The 20,415-nt window shown below is 37.9% G+C and overlaps 1 protein-coding gene across 2 annotated transcripts in view; it reads right to left on the bottom strand.

Moving 5' to 3' along the window:
• NSF (N-ethylmaleimide sensitive factor, vesicle fusing ATPase) overlaps positions 1-19,831 on the bottom strand; it is a 158,538-nt gene extending 138,707 nt beyond the window's left edge. For both annotated transcript variants that reach the window (XM_082443134.1, XM_082443133.1), the window contains exon 1: positions 19,717-19,831. In XM_082443134.1, coding sequence (XP_082299260.1) covers positions 19,717-19,728 — 12 coding nt within the window. In that variant the 5' untranslated portion in view covers positions 19,729-19,831. The remainder of the gene's footprint in view (positions 1-19,716) is intronic.
• Positions 19,832-20,415: the final 584 nt, after the last annotated feature.

Below are 20,415 nucleotides of genomic sequence, written 5' to 3'. Positions count from 1 at the left end.
ATAATCCTTATGCCAAAGGAAAATAAAAAGTTATATCATTACTTATGTGAGAGCCTTTAAAGTGCAGAAAGAGAACTGGCTTCTTCCCATCAAAAAAAAAAAAAAAAAATTGGGCGGTGGTGGGGGCAGGTAACCAGGACTCCTCTGGGCATCACTGCATAGTTTTCAAATTTAAATAACATACTTTCATCCAAAGGTCCACTTTAAAAACTGGATTTTTAAAATATATGCTTTATTGTTTACCAAAGAACTCAGTAGGGCAAAATAAATAGAAAAAACCAAAGTGTGTAGTACCTGATTATAAGACCTCATTACAGATAACTGCAACACTCATGAATCCATTGGTCTTCTCTGTGGTGCTTCAGGCCTAGGTTACATCTCTCTAGAGACACAAATTCCCCCACAGGAAAGGGAAGTAGGACAGACTATACGAACTTGCCCCAGAGCCAGCTCAGCTAACAAGTCTCACTCAATTTTGTGCTTCCTGAAAAATAACATTTTAGAACTGCACTATTCAATAAAGTAACCACTAGACACATATGGTTATTAAAATTAAAACTAATTAAAATTTTAAAATTCAGTTCTTCAGGTGCACTAGTCACATTTCGAGTGCCACATGTGGCTATCAGCTGTCACTGAAGAAAGTTTCATTAGATGGTGCTAGTCTAGAGCAGTGTGAGAAAGGCCATCAGTAATCCACGTCTTCAGGCCTATGGAACCACTCTGCTATAAACTCCTGAAATAATAATTTCTATTAAAATTGTGAAGTCCTGTGGGACTAGAAGTGATGGATAGAAATAAGCTAAATTTGTATGTCCTATAGTAATCTTGCAAAGAGCAGGTAGGGATACCCTTCACATTATCCATCTCAAATCAGTAACTATTCACATAGGTGACATCCCTTAGGGCCTTAAAATTCCTTTACAAACATATTGAAAAAGAAAAAAAAACTGAGCTCCCATCTTGGTTTTTTGAGGGGAAAAAAAAAACACAAAGGAAAATATAAAAGGCTGACAGCACTAAATGGTGGCAAAGAAGTGATGCAGTTTCTTATAAGGTTAACGTGACCCAGCAGATCTACCCCTAGGTTTTAAGTAAAGAGAAATGAAAACATACAGCCACATGACGACTGGTACACAAACAGTCATAGCAACTTTATTCATAATAGTCAAAAACTGAAATAACACGAAGATCTACCAACAGTTGAATGGATAAACAAATTGTGGTACAGCCATACAATGGAACACTACCCAGCAATTAAAAAGAAACTACCTACTGATATATGCAACAACGTGAGTAAACCTCAAAAACATAATGCCAAGTAAAGCCAGATGCTTATATAATATAGGATGAACTCTTTTTTGCATCACCTTGTAATTAGATGAAATCCTAGAAAAGGCAAAATTAATCTAGAGTAACAACCACACACACACACAAAATCAGTGACTGCCTGGGGCCGGGGTGAAATGAACAGCAGAAAAACATGAATGAATTTTTTGAGATAATAGAAATGTTCTATATCTGGATTGTATTTTATTGTATATAGGTTATACCTCAATAAAGTGGAGAAGTGATGGTCTGATTTTTTAATGGCTGGGCAATCACCAACAATTCCCATGTAAAGACAGTATAAATGTTCAAACTAGAAAACATAGTTTAGGTACAGGGTACATACACTCATGCAACAAAGACCTAGACCTTGGTACATCTGTACTCAGGTAGGCCTACTGGAAAAGAGAGCTAACTAGGTCCGCAGAACAGATTCGGTTCTCTCCCCAACCAGTCCTCATCCCAGCTGTAGGAATAAACAGAACTAGGAGAATGGCCAGGTCTACCTCTAAAGGCCAGTCTAAGGTTGCTGACCATATTGGCCTGGTAGTCCTGGGCACAGGATGTGAAAAGAGGAAGTATAAAACCTACAACTCCTGGCATGAATGTCCCATACTAACCATCAGATTGGCAATTCTTCCTCCTGAGAAAAGTAAGATTGTTTGTTTTCCGTGTAATAATTTTTCCACTAAGACGCAAGGGAATTTGATCTAAAGTTCTACTCTCCCTATGGGCAGGAATGGAAACAGGAGGACATAGGAATAAATGCACAACCACCCAAACATACACAAGAGAATTAAATGAAGTATTCTCATTTACTTGATATAGAGTAAATAATAAATGTCAGCTATTATTAAGACCATCATAGAGATATTCAGTAAAGAATTATGTGTAATAGAAAAAAAAATCACAATCTAAAGCTAAATAAATGCCGTGAATAGGAGCATGGTTAAAAGTATCACAACTATGCAGCCATTTGAAAGGTCAAGGTACCTCTGTTTGTACTGACAAGGGAAATGTCCACAATATAGAACTAAGTTTTAAAAAAGAAATAAAATAGCATGTAGAGTAAGTTTTTAATAAAAAAGATACACACTAAATTAATAGTAGTTACCACTGAGGTGAAACAAGAAGGTATACGTGAAACACCTTCGCTTTTCACAATTCTGAATGGTTGGAACTGTTTTTTACAATAAATAACCCGTATCTTAGGAAAATAATTTTAAATATAGAGAACTTTTATGTACAAAGTTGTCCTCTACAGGATTACTTTACCGGTGATGAATTAGAAGCAAACTAAAAGTCCTATTTCAAAGTGATGGTTACGAAAACTAAAACATATCCACTTAATTGAATATCATATCCTCATAATATTCAAATCACAGGATAGTATATGTATACATGTATATATATACATATATAAATATAAATTTTACTTTATAGTTTTATTTTTTTAAGTATAGCAAAGCAATTAAATAAAAACACACCAAAATGTAAAAAACAATTGTGATTGGACAATGGGACTATGAGTGATTTATTTTCTTCCTTTCTGCACTTTCCAAGTTAAAAAATATAGATAGCTGCTATTTTACTACCCAAATTAAAATTTTTGTATTAAAGTTAATTGATGGTATATTTCATTTCAGACCTCTGTTTCTGCATAGACAGTGATGACCTCACACATTAGGAAAATAACTGGAAGGACATGCTTAATAAAAGGACACTGTCATTATTCATGAAATATAAGACATGGTCTAATAATTTGCTTATGTGTGTTTTTTCTTCATAATGAAACCATGTAGGTTAAATCTAATTCTCTTTGACTACAGTGTGGCAAAGATTGTTGTATATAAATTAAGAAAACATACTTTTTAATAAACTGTAAGAAATTACAAAATATGGTCTGAAACACAGAAATCTTTTGATAGATATACAAAGAGTTAAAATTTTATTTATACTGGGCAGATTAACCAATGACTGAGCATCAAAATGAACACCAAATCATAAGCCAGTTAACTAAATCCTTGGCTCTGTGAATAAATAATTTCCTCTCCAAGACTGCATTAACTTGGGAAAGTTCATTAATGCCTCAAAATACATTACTTTAAAATTTGGAGAAGTACCTGGTACAATATTTAGCACATAATAGGCACTCAATAAATATTTGTGGAATTAAAAAATTGGGGAAGAAATATATCTAGAGAGTGATAAGACCCATATGAAGAAAACTAACAGAAGCACATAAAAGAATATCCAAGTAAATGTAGAGATATATGATGTCATTCTATGCAATGACTCAATACTGTAAGGATATCATCAACTCCAAATTAACCTATAAACTTAATGTAATTATAAGAAAATCCCAATGGGACTTTAGCAAGTTCAATCTAAACTGTAACTGGCAAAGTATTATAAATGTAGTAGGCAAAATGAGAAGGGAACAAAATTTTTTTTAATTTGTGAAAGTAGCCAAGAAAAATTTCAGAAAGAATGAGACTGGCCCTACTAGACATCAAAACATGCCGTACACAGTATTTAAAACAATTTAGTGGAATTCCCTGGTAGTCCAGTGGTTAGGACTCCACGCTTTCACTGCCGAGGGCCGGGGTTCAATCCCTGGTTGAGGAACTAAGCTCCCATGGCCAAAAAAAACTAAAATAAAAATAAATAAAATAAACCAATGTATTGTAGTATTAATACAGAAACAGACAGTTCAATGGAGTAGAACAAACAATCCAGAAACAGAACCAGGTGAGAACTTGATACGTGAGATTTAGAATCAGTAGAGGAAAGCTTAACTATTCAATAAATGGCACTGAGACGAATGATTATCCACTTGGTGGCTGGACTGGAGGAGTGTCAATAATAACAGCTAATGTGTTTGAGAGCTTATTACACGCCAGGCGCTGTTTTAAAAGCTTTACACACCTGCAAACACCCCAGCCCTCACTCCAGCTAACATTTTTGTTTTCTCATAAGAAAATTACTTCTCTCTAAATGATTTTATTTTTAATTATTTATTTATTTATTTATTTATGGCTGTGTTGGGTCTTCGTTTCTGTGCGAGGGCTTTCTCTAGTTGCGGCAAGCAGGGGCCACTCTTCATCGCGGTGCGCGGGCCTCTCACTACCGAGGCCTCTCTTGTTGCAGAGCACAGGCTCCAGACGCGCAGGCTCAGCAATTGTGGCTCACAGGCCTAGTCGCTCCGCGGCATGTGGGATCTTCCCAGACCAGGGCTCGAACCCGTGTCCCCTGCATTGGCAGGCAGATTCTCAACCACTGCACCACCAGGGAAGCCCTCTAAATGATTTTTAAAATATGACTCATTCTGAATTTTATATACTTAGAAGATAAAAAAATCTAATTTTAAAGTGAATTAACTAAAGATTGTGTGTTTTAATCCTATAGCTACCTCTAATTTGATTCAAGCACGTACTGTAGCTCCATTTGGTCACATTCAAGGATCACAGCATTCTATTCTTAACCTTACAGAAGCATCTTAAGGCACATACCTCAAATGTATAAGGAGGTAGAATCCCTCATCTGTAGGTTTGATGGCAACCCGCCTATCCAGCCTTTGGTCTTTCACCTCTTGGGTCACTGCCAGTAAACCTCTCTCGTTCCAGAGGTAGGTCCACACCCCTCATAGTGACTTAAAAAGCAAAAGTCCCTTAATTCTCTTACCTCAAATTATCAACCTTTCTCTCTTCACTTTACAACCAAATTTCTCAAGTCTCCCTTCCTTGCCTCCCATCTTCTCATCCTCTGGCAATCTTCTTTGAAATCCTCTACAGCAACTACTTTCCTGCAATGGCTCTTCCAAGTCACCAATGCCTTTCTAACTGCGAAATTCAGTGGTATCTCCCTCTCTTCAGTATTCATTTTAATTTGTTTCTCTGGCTGTCCTAACATCATCATTATCCTTTCAATTCACTCAAATTCACAATTTCAAGGTCATTCTTCCCTTCACCATCCAATACACACACGCACGTGCACACACACACACAAATTGGGGCCAAGACCTATTAATTCTACTTCTGCACTGTAACTTGCATTTGATTCCTCCCTTCCATCCTCACAACTTTTGATCTAATTCAGCCAACATCACCTCTCTCCTAAAAAAACTGCGATAACCTAATTGGTTTCCCTGACTCTAATTTCTCTTCTCCAATTCAATCTTCTGTCTGCCACCAGACATGACCTAAAACTAAAAATGTGATTCCTAAATAATAAAGCCCATGTATTGATACTTCATATTCCTAACGCCATACCTTTGTTTTACACTACCCCTTTTGCCTGAATTCCCTGTTCCAAACCCCTTCCACCTATGGAAATCTTACCCATCTTACAAAGCCAAGTTTATAAAACTCTTTGTTTGGTTCCTAGTAAGACTGGGTATCTCCCATATCTCTATTTTTTGTGCTTCTCCAACAGTCTTATCACTACTTATCACCAGCTGCCTTAAACTACTTAGTTGAGTACCACTATTCTAAGTTCTGGCATGCCTGTGCCACCCAGTATATGCAACGTTAGTTGAAGTGTTTATTAGCGTTTTTTGAGATGCACTTCTGCTATGGTTTGATGTTTGTCTTCCCAAAATCCGTATGTTGAAAACCTAATGCCCAAGGCTATGGTATTAGAAGGTGAGGCCTTTGGGAGGTGAGTAGGTCAAGAGGGCAGAACCCTCATGAATGGAATTAGTACCTTTATAAAAGAGGGCCCAGAGAGCTAGCTTGTCCCATCCAGCAGGTGAGGATACCATGAGAAGTCTGTGACCCAGAAGAGGGCCCTCACTCAACCATGCTGGCACCCTGATCTTGGACTTCCAGTCTTTAAAACTTTGAGAAATAAATTTCTGTTGTTTATAAGCTACCCAGTCTCTGGTATTTTGTTACAGCAGCCCAAATAGACTAAGACAAGTTCATATAACATAAAATTCATCACTTTAAAGTGTACACTTCAGTGGTTTTTAGTATATTCACTACATTGTGCAATTATCACCACTAATTCCAGAACATTTCTAGCACTCCAGAAAGAAACCCTGTACCTATTAGCTATTTAATCCCAATTCTCCCCTCCCTCATCCCTTGGCAACCACTAATCTACATTCTCTCTCTATGGATTTGCCTATTCTGAACATTTCATATAAACAGAATCATACAATCTGTCATCTTTGTGACTGCTTCTTTCAATTAGCATAGAATTTTCAAGATCATCTATGTTGTAGCAAGTGACAGCACGCCATTCCTTTTTTGTGATCATATTCCACTGTATGGATAACCCACGTTTGTTTTATCTATTCATTAGCTGATGGACATTGGGTTGTTTCCACGTTTTGGCTATTATGAATAATGCTGCTATGAACATTCATGTACAAGTTTATGTACGAACATATACTTTCAACTCACTTGGTTATATAGCTAGGAGAATTGCTGGATCATTCTATGCTTAACTTTTTGAAGAACTGCCAAACTGTTTCCCACAATGGCTGCTCCATTTTACATTCCTCCCAGCAGTGTATGAGGGTCCCAAATTCTCTACACTGTCATCAACAAACTTTTTTTGTTTAAACTATAGCCATCCCAGTGGGTGTGAAGTAGTATCCCATTGTGGGATTTGATTTATATTTCTCTAATGATTATGATGCTGAACATCTTTTCATGTGCTTATTGGTCATTTTCACATCTTTTTTGGAGAAATATCTATTCAAATCCTCTGCCCATTTTAAAATAGAGTTTCTTTTTATTGTTGAGTTGTAAGGGTTCTTCATACATTCTGGATACTAGACCATTATCAGACATATGATTTATAAATATTTTCTCCCATTCTGTGGGTTGTCTCTTCACTTTCTTGATGCATGAAAATTTTTAATTTTGATGAAGTCTAATTTATCTATTTTTCCCTTTGGTGCTTGTGCTTTTTGTGTCATATCTTTAAAAAGATTGTTTAATCCAAGGTCATGTAGATTTTCACCTTTGTTTCTTTCTAAGAATTTTATAGATTTAGATCTTTGACCCATTCTGAGTTCATGTTTGTATGTGGTGTGAGGTAAGGGTCCAGGTTCATTCTTTTGCATGTAGATATCCGGTTGTCTCAGCATCATTTGTTAAAAAGACTATTCTTTCCCCACTGAATGGTCTTGGCCCTCTGTTGAAAATCAATTAACCATAAATGTATGGTTTTCTTCTGGACTCTCAATTCTATTCCACTGGTTTACATGACTATATGACTATCCTTAGGCCACTGCCATATCATCTTGATTACTGTACTTTATATTAAGTTTTGAAATCAGGAAGTGTGTCCTCCAACTTTACTCTTCTTTTTCTTTTTCAAATTGTTGTGGCTAAAATGGCTTTGCAACTCCATATGAATTTTAGGATCAGCTTGTCCACTTCTGGGAACAAAGCAGTTGGAATTTTGAAAGGGGCTGCACTGAATTTATAGATCAATTTGGGGAGTACTGCCATATTAACAATATTAAGTCTTCCGATCCATGAACAGATTTTGATCTACGTTTCCTTGTAAGAAGATGTCTTTCCATGTATTTAGATCTTTAATTTCTTTCAATGTGTTTTATAGTTTTCAGTGTACAAATCTTACAATTCTTTGGTTAAACTTAGTCATAGGTATTTTGTTCTTTTTGATACTATTGTAAATGGAACTGTTTTCTTAATTTTATTTTCAAATTGTTCATTGCTAGTGTATAGAAGTGCAAATGATTTTTGTATATTGATCTTGTATCCTGCAACTTTATGGGATTCATTTTTTAGCTCTATGTTTTTTTCTTGTAAATTCTTTCATCTGTACATAGATATAATTTTCTTTCTTTCTAATTTGAATGCCTTTTTTACTCTTTTACTTGCTTAACTGCCCTACCTAGAACCTCCAAAATAGTGTTGAATAGAAGTGGTAAGACGGCAGACATCCTTATCTTGTTCCCGATCTTAAAGGGGAAAGCTTTCAGTGTTCACCAGTAAGTATGATGTTAGCTGAGGGTTTTTGTGTTAGTTGAAATATATTTGTTGAACTGAATTTTCAGAGTGCCACCTCATAAGGTTGCTCTGAGAGTCTAACAAGAAAAGATCTGTGAAGGTGTTTTCAAAACTGTAAAATACCATTCATTCAATTTAAGATATTCTTATTTAGTGTTCTTACTCTGAAAAGTTTACTCCAAATGTTCTTAAAGAAATCAAAACAATGTTTGTGAAGCTTTTTTTTTTTTTAATTCCAACATCCTGATGAAAGTTTGGCACCTACGTTCTTTTGAAGAGTGAAGAAGGAGAGAAGAATTTTTGGAGAAGGAATCAGAACAAGGATCCCAGGCCTTAGAGCCTCTCCCCAGTCCCAACCCCTAAGTCCCATAGCTCTGGGCTCTTCCCTTAGCGAGACAGAGGGCATTCAGGAAAGCAGAAAGTTAGAGATGCAAGACAGGCAAGAAGCAAGAGGCAGCATGGTACAGAAGGTGGAACACAAGTTTCAGTACAAAAAGTTAGCTGTGATTTCAGTTGTTCAGAAAAAAAAGAAAAAAGAAAAAAAAGTGAGACACCTGAAAATATTAGAAAGTCTAATAAATTTCACATCTTCAAAGCTGCAAAATCTATTGATTTACATCCATATTAATCTAAATTGCTGATGTTAATCTGAGTCACTATAATTAAACATGCTAATAATTCATGATGCAAGTGCCTGTAATACTGAGAGGTTTCTCTGTTTAATAAACTCAGCTTGATAGTATAAGAATAATATAATGGTATTATTTATATTTTTTGGTTATTTAGAAATAATTATTTATAAATAATTGAGTAAAAGATTGGCTGTCGGAAGGCAAAAAGGAATTACTACCTTACTTTTGTTCAATGGAACAAATATTTAATGAATACCTATAATGTTCCAGGCACCGTGCTCTGTGCAGGAGATGCTCAATTAACAATGAAGTAGTGACTACTTTTTATATTTTTTGAATACTGAATAAAAATAAAATACTTATTAAAAACGTAATCACCATGTTCCTACCACCTAGTTTAAGAAAAAGAACATTACCACTTCTTTAAATCAACTTTTTATTAAAGAAAACATACATACAGAAAAGTACACACATTGTGTTTGGCTCAAAGAATTTCTGCAAAGTGAACACACCCAGGGTAACCAACACCCAGTTAAAGAAAGAGAACATTACCAACATCCCATACTGCCCCCTCCTAATCACTAGCCCTTCACCCCCAACCACAGATAACTGCTATCTTGTTTCTACCATCAGAGATAGAAATCAGAGTTTAGCCTCTTGAAAACTTTATATAAATGGAAACATATAGCTTGTATTATTTTGTGTGTGACTTCTACCCATCAATATTATGATTGTTAACACTCATCCATGTTGTTGCATGTAGCAGTAGTTCATTTTCCTTGCTTTTTATAGTATAAAATTATATGAATATACCACCATTATTTATCCATGAGTTGTTTCCAGCTTTTAATTATGAATACTGTTGCTAATAACATTACATGCCTTTTGAATAATAATGTATGCATTTCAGTTGGATAGCTATACTCCCACCCCCCCATCCCTACATACACCCCCTTCAGAAGAACTGCTGGATCGCAAGCATACATGCACACGTTCAGCCTTAGGGAATTTTGTCTAAGGTATACAAAGTGATGTTTTGATATAAGTATACCTTGTGTAATGATTACCACAACAAGCTAATAAACATATCTATCACCTCACAAAGTTACTTCTGTGTGTGTGTGTGTGTGTGTGTGTGTGTGGTAAGAACACTTAAGATCTACTGTCTTAGCACACTTCTTTGGCGGTCCAGTGGTTAAGACTCCGCGCTTCCAATGCAGGCGGCGCAGGTTCGATCCCTTGTCAGGAACTAAGACCCCACAAGCCACCCAGCACGGCCAAAAAAAAAAAAAGAAAGAAAAAGAAAGATCTGCTGTCTTAGCAAATTTCAAGAATACGACATTTTTTAATTAACTATAATTACCATGCTATCTAGCATTGCAAGTGTTTTCCATGGAAAGGTCAGTCAAAGTACCTAATTCTCCATACTGCAGGAAATAACTTATGCTTTCTTAAATGTCTGAAAATTGGATATAGGTGAAGGTATTAAAGGAAAGGTAAGACAATAACGCTGAAATCTAGAAATAACAAGGTTGAGTATACATTTGGAAGGAAATCTGGAGAAAAAAATCTTGAACAATTTGTTAAAGTAAATTGGAGAGGTCAAAATCCTAAGTCAATGGTCCTCAACTTTAGCATACACCAGAATCTCCTTCAGAACTGTTAAGGGATTGCAGGACCCCCACCTCCAGAATTTCTAATTTAATCAACCTCTGTGGAGTGAGAGAATCTGCACTTCTAACAAGTTCTCAGGTGATGCTGATTAGCTGGTCTGCAGATTCCACTTTGAGAATCATTGCACTGAGAGAAATAAACTTCATAAAAACAGAAATAATGGCAGGTTCATTTCCTTCTACAATAGAAGAGAAGAAAATATCGAAAAGAGACTTCAAAAATGCTCTTGGTCCATTTCATCCTTTACCTTGGTAAAACTTTATAGTTAAGTTTATTTTGATGCTTTATAAGTAGTAAATTGATTGGAAGTCTATATAAACAAAAAAGTTATCAGACTCAATATCTGCAGATCGAGAAAAGGACTGTATCGGAGGCCAGCAGCTATTTAAAGTTAGATCTATGCTATATTAATGACTTGGATAACAGAATAAACAACAGTAGAGTATTCAATAGTTGGCAGAGAACATAACATTAAAATCCAACTACAGACACTGTCCAAAATGATAATTTACTAAGGTATACAGAAATAAACAGTCATTCACCCATTCAACAATCATTTACTAAATAACACTTTCATGCCAGGCTTTGTTCTAAACAGTGGGATCTAAGTCTGCTATCATCTCAAAAAATTTTGTCAATATTATTCTCTAGGAGAAAAGTAACTAGGATAACTAAATTGTTTTAATCTCCCCACTCAGATGTTTTTTTGGAAGACTCAGAATTAGTGATTAGTTTTATTTTCATTGCTTGTCAAACCAAGTAAGAAAATGTTTGTTCATATGCACATAACACTAAAAACACTTTACACTTTTAAAAAATCCACCAGCGATGGGAATTCCCTGGCGCTCCAGTGGTTAGGACTGCGCTTTCACTGCCAAGGACCCGGGTTCAATCCCTGATGGGGGAACTAAGATCCCATAAGCCACTCGGCCAAAAATAAATAAATTAATAACAAATTAAAAAAAAAAAAAATCCATCAGTGAAATCCTAAAATTCTCTTTAATATTTAGTGATTTTATAAAGAAGTGAATGCTGGATTTCAAAAATGACAACTTATTTCTTACTTTAATAATTTTCCTATTTTCTCCATTACCAAAGATCTACATAGCTAGTGCAAAATACATCAGAATTTTAGCACTTCATCCCGAATTTAGCAAAGGACCAAAACACCCTGCATTACTCATAAACAGCTAATGCTAATTCATTTGATTGCAAATCTATAGGGCACAAAGTTGCGATAAATTATTAGCACTTTTTGGCTTAATGGCAAAAAATCAGGAAAGAAAGGAGGGAGGGAAGGATGGGGAGGGAGGGAGGGAAGAAAATCAGCTTATCAGCTTCCTAGAGTAATTCAGACAAATTTTATTGAAATGATCTTTGTATCTGCCCTTATAAAATACTATAAGGAAAAAATGTAAATCAACAGCAAAAGATAAATTTAAACATAAAAAAATTTTTTAAAGGAGGGATTAAGTTGCTCGTAAACTTCATATGGAAAAGGGCCAAGAAATGCCAAATGAAGAAAAATGAGGGGGGCTAACACTACCAGATAGCAAGAATAATTTTAAAGTTATGGTAATTAAAACAGTGGTATTAGTGCACATATAGACAAACAGAATAATGAAACAGAATAGAGTCCAGACTTACAGTGGATATAAAACAGAGGTAGCATTACAAATCAGTGGGAAAAAGGATGGAATCAATACATGATATTGGGACAACTGGTTATACATATGGAAAAGATAAAATTAGCTTCCTAATTCACACCAAACGCAAAAATAAATTCCAGATGAATCAAACACCAAAACCTTTTAAAAGAAAATCTTTCTAACTTCAAAGTGGGAAACTATCTCTTTTAAAACATACAAGTACACTAATTATAGAGGTTTAAAAAAAATGGGTAGTTATAACTACAATAAAATTTAAATCTAAAACTCTGCAAACATGAAAAGATCACCACTGAACAGCCCAAAAGAAAAAAAATGGGCAAAGGATATGCAAACGTAATTCACAGAAGCGGAAACTCTGAAGACCAATATGAAGAATGCTCAATCTCACTAGTAATCAGGGAAAAAATGCAAATTTAAACAATAATATTATTTTACCCCTATCATATTGTAAAAATTAAAATGTCTGCAATATTAAGTGCTGGAGAGGACATGAGTATCAGGTATTCATATACTGCTGGTAAGACTGCAAACTGTTATAACTAGGTAAAGATAAAGGTCACTGATCACCCAGCAATTCTATGTAGCTATTCTACATAGGGTATATGTCCACGTCTCTAGACATATATCTTAAAGAAACTGTTACACACATATGTAAGGAGACATATACAAGAATGTGTGCACTGGGAGAACTAAAATTGAAAACCACCTAAATTGTCCTCTGATAATAAGAAAATAGATAATTGTGGTATATTTACAAAATAGAATACTACACAATAAACAGAATTAACTAGCTCTATGTAATTTCAACATGACTAAATCTCAATCACAATTTTAAATGAAAAAATGCACGCTGTGGAAGGAAATATACAGTATGACACCACTATATACATTTTTAAAACACACAAAACAATATATTAGTTATGGGCACAAACATACGTAGATGTGAATAGAAAGGATTTATACCAACTTTAAGGTAGTGGTTATTTCTGGAAAAGGTCAGTGGAATCAAGAAGGGATACAAAGGGGATTCAATTGGATCTATAAGGTTTTATTTCTAAAAGTTAAAAGATATAGAGCATATATCACAGTATGTAAACTTCCCTGGTGGTGCAGTGGTTAAGAATCCGCCTGCCAATGCAGCGAACATGGGTTCAATCCCTGGTCTGGGAAGATCCCACATGCCATGGAGCAACTAAGCCCAGGCGCCACAACTACTGAGCCTGCGCTCTAGAGCCCGCGAGCCACAACTACTGAGCCCTCGTGCCACAACTACGGAAGCCCATGCACCTAAAGCCTGTGCTGTGCAACAAGAGAAGCCACCGCAATGAGAAGCATGTGCACCGCAACGAAGAGTAGCCCCTGCTGGCCGCAACTAGAGAAAGCCCGCGCACAGCAACGAAGACCCAACATAGCCAAAAATAAATAAATAAAATAAATTTTTTATTAAAAGAAGGGATACAAAGGGGATTCAACTGGATCTATAAGGTTTTATTTCTAAAAGTTAAAAGATACAAAGAAAATATCACAATATGTAAACACAATCTGGATCATGGGCACATGGATATATGTATATGTTATACTATTTTCTGTACTTTTCAGCATGCTTGAAATCTCTTAAGGAGCATATGAATTATTCTTGTTTAAAGTGCATAGAGCTAGAAATAGTTATAGTCACACAATGAATATTTAGTTTGCATCATAAAAAAATAACTTGAAAATTATGAGTTTAAATCACTAGGAAATTGAAGGCAGTGTAAGGTAGGTCTCAGAGCCCATTCAAGGGCATTAATACTGAAGTAGGATAAAGGACCTCATTAAGAGATTTTTACCTAATACACTATACCCAGAGTATGGACCCTTAAGAACAGCCTTAGAGCAAGTGACTAGTGTATTGCTAATGCAGCTGTTTCCAAGGATTCACTGCTCTAACAATTCAAGAATTTTCCATAGTAAAATAATATACTTTCACCTTACACCTTTGCACCCTGACTTAAATACCTGAAAAAAGAATATATCCATCTTAAGCATAAATTCCTCTGGGTTTCAGAAAGAAGAAGCTAGTTAATAGTGCTTAAAGAGTTCAATTTTATTTTCTAAAATGTATTGCATTTGAACATACTTTATAAAATCTCCACTACAGTGATACACAAAAGCAATAACTACTGCATACAAGATTGCAGAGAGCTGATATGTTCCGGACAGTAAAACTCTGATTTAGGAAATGGGACTACAAAACATTTTATATTATTTGTTTTGTCTTGTGGTACTGCCCATGAGCTGTCCCCAATCTAGGACTTGTGTTCCAATCTGAAGGTTGGTTATTTGGTAAAGATGTCATTCACCCATAAAAATGTTATAAACGGTTAGGTTTCTGGACTAGGTTACAAAAGCTTTTTCAATATACTGATACTAAATATACTAGCCTGACCTAGACAAACAGCCAGATTAGGTAAAACTTACCTCTAACATCCTTCTAAACCCCTTTCAACACCTAAGAGAGTTCTCTCTCTTAGATTCCTATTTAAGATCATCTTACTCCTATTTCTTAAAACAAATTACCTCCACTAGATGTAAGAATTTATGAAGAAAACAATCCCTTGGTTTTATTTTCATTAATGTATGTGTATTTTCAGAAAGGGACTGCTAAATCTCCAGTAAGAGAGATTTCTGGCAATTTTAAAAGAGAGAGTACAAAAAAGTTCAGGCATTGTGGAAAGCCTATCTTCTTCTCTTTCCTTTTTCTTCAGGAGTGGGGTGACAGTGGTAGTCTAAGGGGTCTGGAAAGCAACACCAAACAGAGAAGCTTTACTAAGGAGCTTCTCCCTGCCTAGAGTCAGCTCTCCTCAGCTATTAAGGCTACATTTCAGATTCTTTCGTCTGCTTCTGATTCCCTGATTCCAGAGCAGCTGCAGCACGAAGAGAGTTCTGAAAGACGGTGTGGAGGCCTGGGGCAGTGGCAGCCATCTGTACGTGGAGGTCATTTATAAATAAGAGTCTATATTCAATGTAAGTAATAAGAATTACAACTTTAGAATCTGATTTATTACTAGCAAAAATTTAAAACAGCTGAGAAAAACCTATTACCTAATTGAATCTTTTGAAAGGCCAAAAGGAACCAGATATGTTTAAATTAATTGATCGTGTTATAAAATGTATCCAACTTGTCATTCCATATTTTTCTCATATAATAAATACACTGAAACAATAATGACAAAAATCATTTTCTTTTAGGTTCTTTAGTTTTAAGATTAGGGGCTTCAAAGTATTTTAGGGATTAACCAAGTTCTGATGACCTAGATGCTATATTGAATAACATCACACAGCTTATTCTTCAGTTTCCCAGATGGACTAAATATGATGCTTTCTTTTACGGTCAGGAAAAGCAAAGGCCAAGATACACAGGTTACTAATGCTATCATCAGCAACACTGATACAAATCTTCAATTACAGAGTGAACATAAATACCGTTTACAAGATGATGTCAGAATGCCAAAATTAACTAAACCAATCAAAAGCAGTAAAAACTCAAAATAGCTTTTCTCCCATAAAAAGAGAATTACGACAAGGCTGACTGTATTTGTTAAACCTGGATAGGTAGTTGTTAGACAATTATGGCTATAGGAAGAAAAGATAAGACCACTCGAGATGGGCCAAAGGTGCTTAAATTTTCCGAAAGATAGAAGGTAGGTTTTGAAAACTAAACTTTGACAGCAGGCTCTAATAAGTTCTAGGTAAGGTAAATCTACTCTTCTTTATACCCTTGCAACTAAGTTGATGAACTGACCTGAATTCAAATGCTAACCCTGCTTCTTGCTGGCTGTGAACCTGGCAAGTTACTAAGTCCCTCTCTCTGAGTAAAACAAAGTTAATACTACCTATCTTGCAGGGTGGTTTTGTCAGGATTAAATGAGATACATTTGTAGTTAAGCAATGGTACCCAAAGCATACTGATGTGTGCCAGCGTAGAGGAGAGTCTCTAGCAGCATGCTCAAGGGCTATTTCTGACTCTGTCTTATCCTACCTTTTCTCAATGACTAGAATGGAGACACAGAAGTCATGATTATTAAACCTACAGATGAAACAAAACTGGACGAGAGCACTACTATGTTGTATAACATGAAAGAATCAAGGAAACCTTCAACAGGTAGCAGAAATGGACCGAAAAAAGGTGAATTGTAAAGGGGATAAATATAAGGTCTTACACTTAGGTTCAATAAAACAACTGCACAATACCTAGCATGCAGAGGAGGGGGGCTGATTTTAAAAGAACATGAGAGTTGTAACTGACTGTAAGCTCAGTATGGGCCAAGAGTGTGATTTACTGCAGAAAAAAGCAAATACAATTTTAGCCTCTATTAATAATGGTAGTGTCCAGCTTAAGACAATAGTTAAGATAATAGTTCAAGGATATTCTTCACTGATCACTGTGTTAGTCTCTTGAGCACATTTTAGAAGAAACGCTGACAAAACAGAACATTTCCAAAGGAAGATAACCTAAATGATGAATGGTTTGGGATATAGGATATTTGAGGAATTGGGGATGTTTAACTTGCAAAAGAGAAAATCCGAGGGAATATGTAACCTGTTTTCAGACAGCTAAGGAGCTATCATATGGAAAAGGAATTTTGTTTAGTTCTACGCAGTTCTAAACAGCGGAAATAATATGTATAAAAATTACATGGAACCCCATATAAAAAAGACCTTTCTAAAATAACACTAAAATGGGCTAGCCTTACAGCGATGCACCCTCTATCACTAGAGTATTAAAACAGAGATTAGATTCATTTTCAACAAAAATGTATTGAGCACCTAGGCCCCAGGCAGGTGCAAAGCACTGATGATAGTAAGTAAAAAACTAACATGGTCTCTGCTTTCATGGAAAGCAAAGTCTAGTGGTAGAGGCAATCACACTAATAAATTTTAAATGACAGACAGATAAATATCTAAGGAAAGGAATACAGTCCTTCAAGAGCATATTAACAAAGGATCCTGACTTAGTGGGGGATCAGAACAGGCCTCCCTTGAGTAGCTGAGTGATCTATGAGTAGGAGGTAAATGGCTGGGAGCAGAACATCACAAAGAAAGGAAATGCACATGCAAAGACCCTGTGGTAAGAGGTTCAAGGAATTGAAAGGCTTATATAACCTGAGCACAGAGAGTAAGGCGGTGAGTAGAGATGCAGGAGCAGAACCACAAAGGGCCTTAAAGGCCCAGTTAAGGATTCAGTCTTCTCCCAAAAGTAATGAGCTGTTACTGAGGGAGGGGTTTAAGGAGCAATGGGCATGGGAGGGAATCATCAACGTGGTGAATGGCATAAGGAGGCCACTCGGGAGCTTCCCGCAGTAGTCCAGGCCAGAAATGATAGCAGTTTGGGCAAAGGGGGTGGAAATGAAGATGGAGAGAGGTTGACAGATTGGAGAGATTTTTAGGATGTTAAAATGACAGAACCCATGTGACTAGTCCAGTGGGTGTTTTGGATATAGTTTAAAGCAGTAATGCCCAACCCAGATTCTTTGGCCCTAATAATTAATAATACCCTTTTCTGAGGGGGGAAACAGAACTCAGTGATGAATTTTCCTTGAGGGCAGAGGATATGGTAAGAGACAGAAGTATAAAGAATGACCCACTCCCCCCCCCCTCAGGTTTCCAGCTTATATAAGTGGAATGCATTGTGATGCCATTCACTGAAATAAGAAACCCTGTAAAAATACTAATTAGGTGGGCTAAGACCATGGGTTTGAATTTGAACAAGTTGAGTTTGAGGTGCCTTGGTTTTAAATAGTCAGTTTGACATACTGATCTGAAACTTAAATGACAGGTCTGCACTGGGAGTAAGATACTGAGAATCGTTGGCATCTAGATAGTAGTTGAAGCTGGGCTTAGAAGAGATTGCCTGGGGAGAAAACAGAGAGTGAGGAGACAGCCTTGAGGAATATCTGCATTGAATAACAGAGTAGAGGAGGGTGAGTCTGCAAAAGAGCAGCCTGACTAAAAACAGGAGGGAGGCTGATGCCAAGGGAAGAGCATTTTCCATGAAGGAGGCAACGGTCAACAATGTCAAACGCTGCTGAGACATCAATAAGACAAGGAATGAAAAATGTCAGTTAAGTTTAGGGGCGCGTTTCAGTGGGATGATAGGGCCAGAAATCAGGCTGCAGTGGGTTGAGGCGTGAGTAGGTGGCAAGCAAATGGGAGACAAATAAATGGAGACAAGATTTCTGGCTGTAAAGTGGGAAGAGAAAAGGTGACAGCTGTGGGAGTGGAGGGAGGGTTTACGATGGGAGAAGCCTGAGTTTGTTAAGAGGGAGCAGGTGAATATGGAGGAATGGGGCTCCTTAGAAGCGGGGGAGAGAATCTGAAGCACAGCTGGATGGAGTAGCTGTAGATAAAAGGAGAGACTGCGGGGAAAAGATGAGAAAGAGCCTAATTATATGACCTTTAAGGTCTCTTCTCATTCTAGAATCTCCTGACTTAACAATTTCCTTTAGGGAGAACATTTGCGTGTATGCATAATCTATGCAAATTTATTCAAATATTCCAGTAGAAATAAATCAGTCAAGCACATCCTTATCCCCTAATGACGCAGTTAACGTCCCCAGGTTTATGACCAGTGTAATCTCTGGGCAGGATCCATCCCTCAGGTTTTTGCTCAACGCACACTGCAGTACACCCCAGAACCAGCCTTATCTCCCCTCGCCAAACCCATACTACCCCGCGATCTCAGAGGCTAAAGGAGGAAGTAAAATTTAAAACCCTGAAACTACAACATATCCTGCTGCATTCGAAACGGCTGTCATTCATAAAAGGAAAACGCGACACTCCAAATCCATCCCCACTCCAAGCTCAAGGCATTTCTGCCTGAGCCGGCAGTGACACGTCCCCCAGATGGCCGGGGTTCTACATTAAAAGTCATTTGCACCCCCTCCTCCTTTCTCAAGACCTTTTATTGTGAAGAACCAGAAATGGGTTCCTTCTGGTCCCTGTCACAGCCCTCGCCCCAATGCAGCGGACGGATCCCCCGCAGTTATTCCAGAGGCGGCACCTAATAAGCCCTCGCAAGAAGGTGCGGAGAAACCCCTAGAGCCCTCAGACCGGCCTGGGACGGCCACGAGCCTGCCGCTAGCTTGAGAAGAGAGCGGGACAAGCCCCAAGGGATGGAAAGGGAGGATTAAGGGAGACCTAGGAGACCCGGGTAGCGAGGGGGTCTCCTCCCTCGAGCTTCTAAGGGGGATGGAGTTTCTGAGGAGGGCTAATCCCCTGCCACCGCTCCCTCTTCCCAGCTTCTCTGGCCTGCCACCCCCTCCACCGCCCCGTTTGCTCAGGCTCATTCCCCTTCCCTGGGGCCGTCTGGACCTCCAGTTGTCCGTGAGCCCGGCACCCCCGCCTCGGCACCCCCGCGGCTCCGCGAACTGCACTCACCCGGCCCGCCATCTTCGCGGACACGTCCGGCTCCGCCGCCGCAGCTCGGCGCTCTGCGCTCGGAAGAGCCCGCCCCCGCCGCGCGCGCGCCCGCTGCCCGCCCTCGCGCAGGCGCGCAGCCGTCTACACGCCGCGCACGCGCTTCGCCGCGTCTCCGATACCCCCCGCCCTGCAGTGCACGCGCGGGCTCGACGGCAGCCCGGGGTGGGCGGGGCGGTGGCGCCATTTTGAACGCGAGCTGCCGGGGGCGGTGGGGCTTGTGGGTCTTTCATGTAAGTGTCTGCTGGCGACTTGCTTCAGGGCTCCTTTTGCGAATCTCATCACAACTGGCCGTTTGCGCCGGACTTTATAGGAAGTATAGGAAGGACGTTGATGCTTTTAATCACTGAGCCCTTGCTTATCTCTGCCCTTTAATGGCCTTTTAACTTTATGCTTCCAGACCCACTTAAGTGTGAAAATGTACGTAAAAGCACCCAGCGCGGTTACTGGCCTTCCCCTCTGGGAAGATCAGTAATGTGTAGTTGGTTCTGAATTCAAATTCTGCGTGAATTCAGGCTTTTGTTTGTAGGCGGACGTGTTTCCTAGCTCCTGGAAGTAATCAGCCTTGGCATTTACATTTAGCTTATGTGTAGCCTGGAAAACTCAGGTTAAGATTTTCTTCAAATGTGTAAGTGAATTGTGACTGTATATCTTTATATA

Source organism: Balaenoptera physalus (genome assembly GCF_965194825.1).
Source record: "Balaenoptera physalus genome assembly, chromosome: 20".
NCBI classification, from domain to species: domain Eukaryota; kingdom Metazoa; phylum Chordata; class Mammalia; order Artiodactyla; family Balaenopteridae; genus Balaenoptera; species Balaenoptera physalus.
The sequence above is the reverse complement of the archived record's forward strand: the minus strand, read 5'-3'. Positions and strand labels throughout refer to the sequence as shown.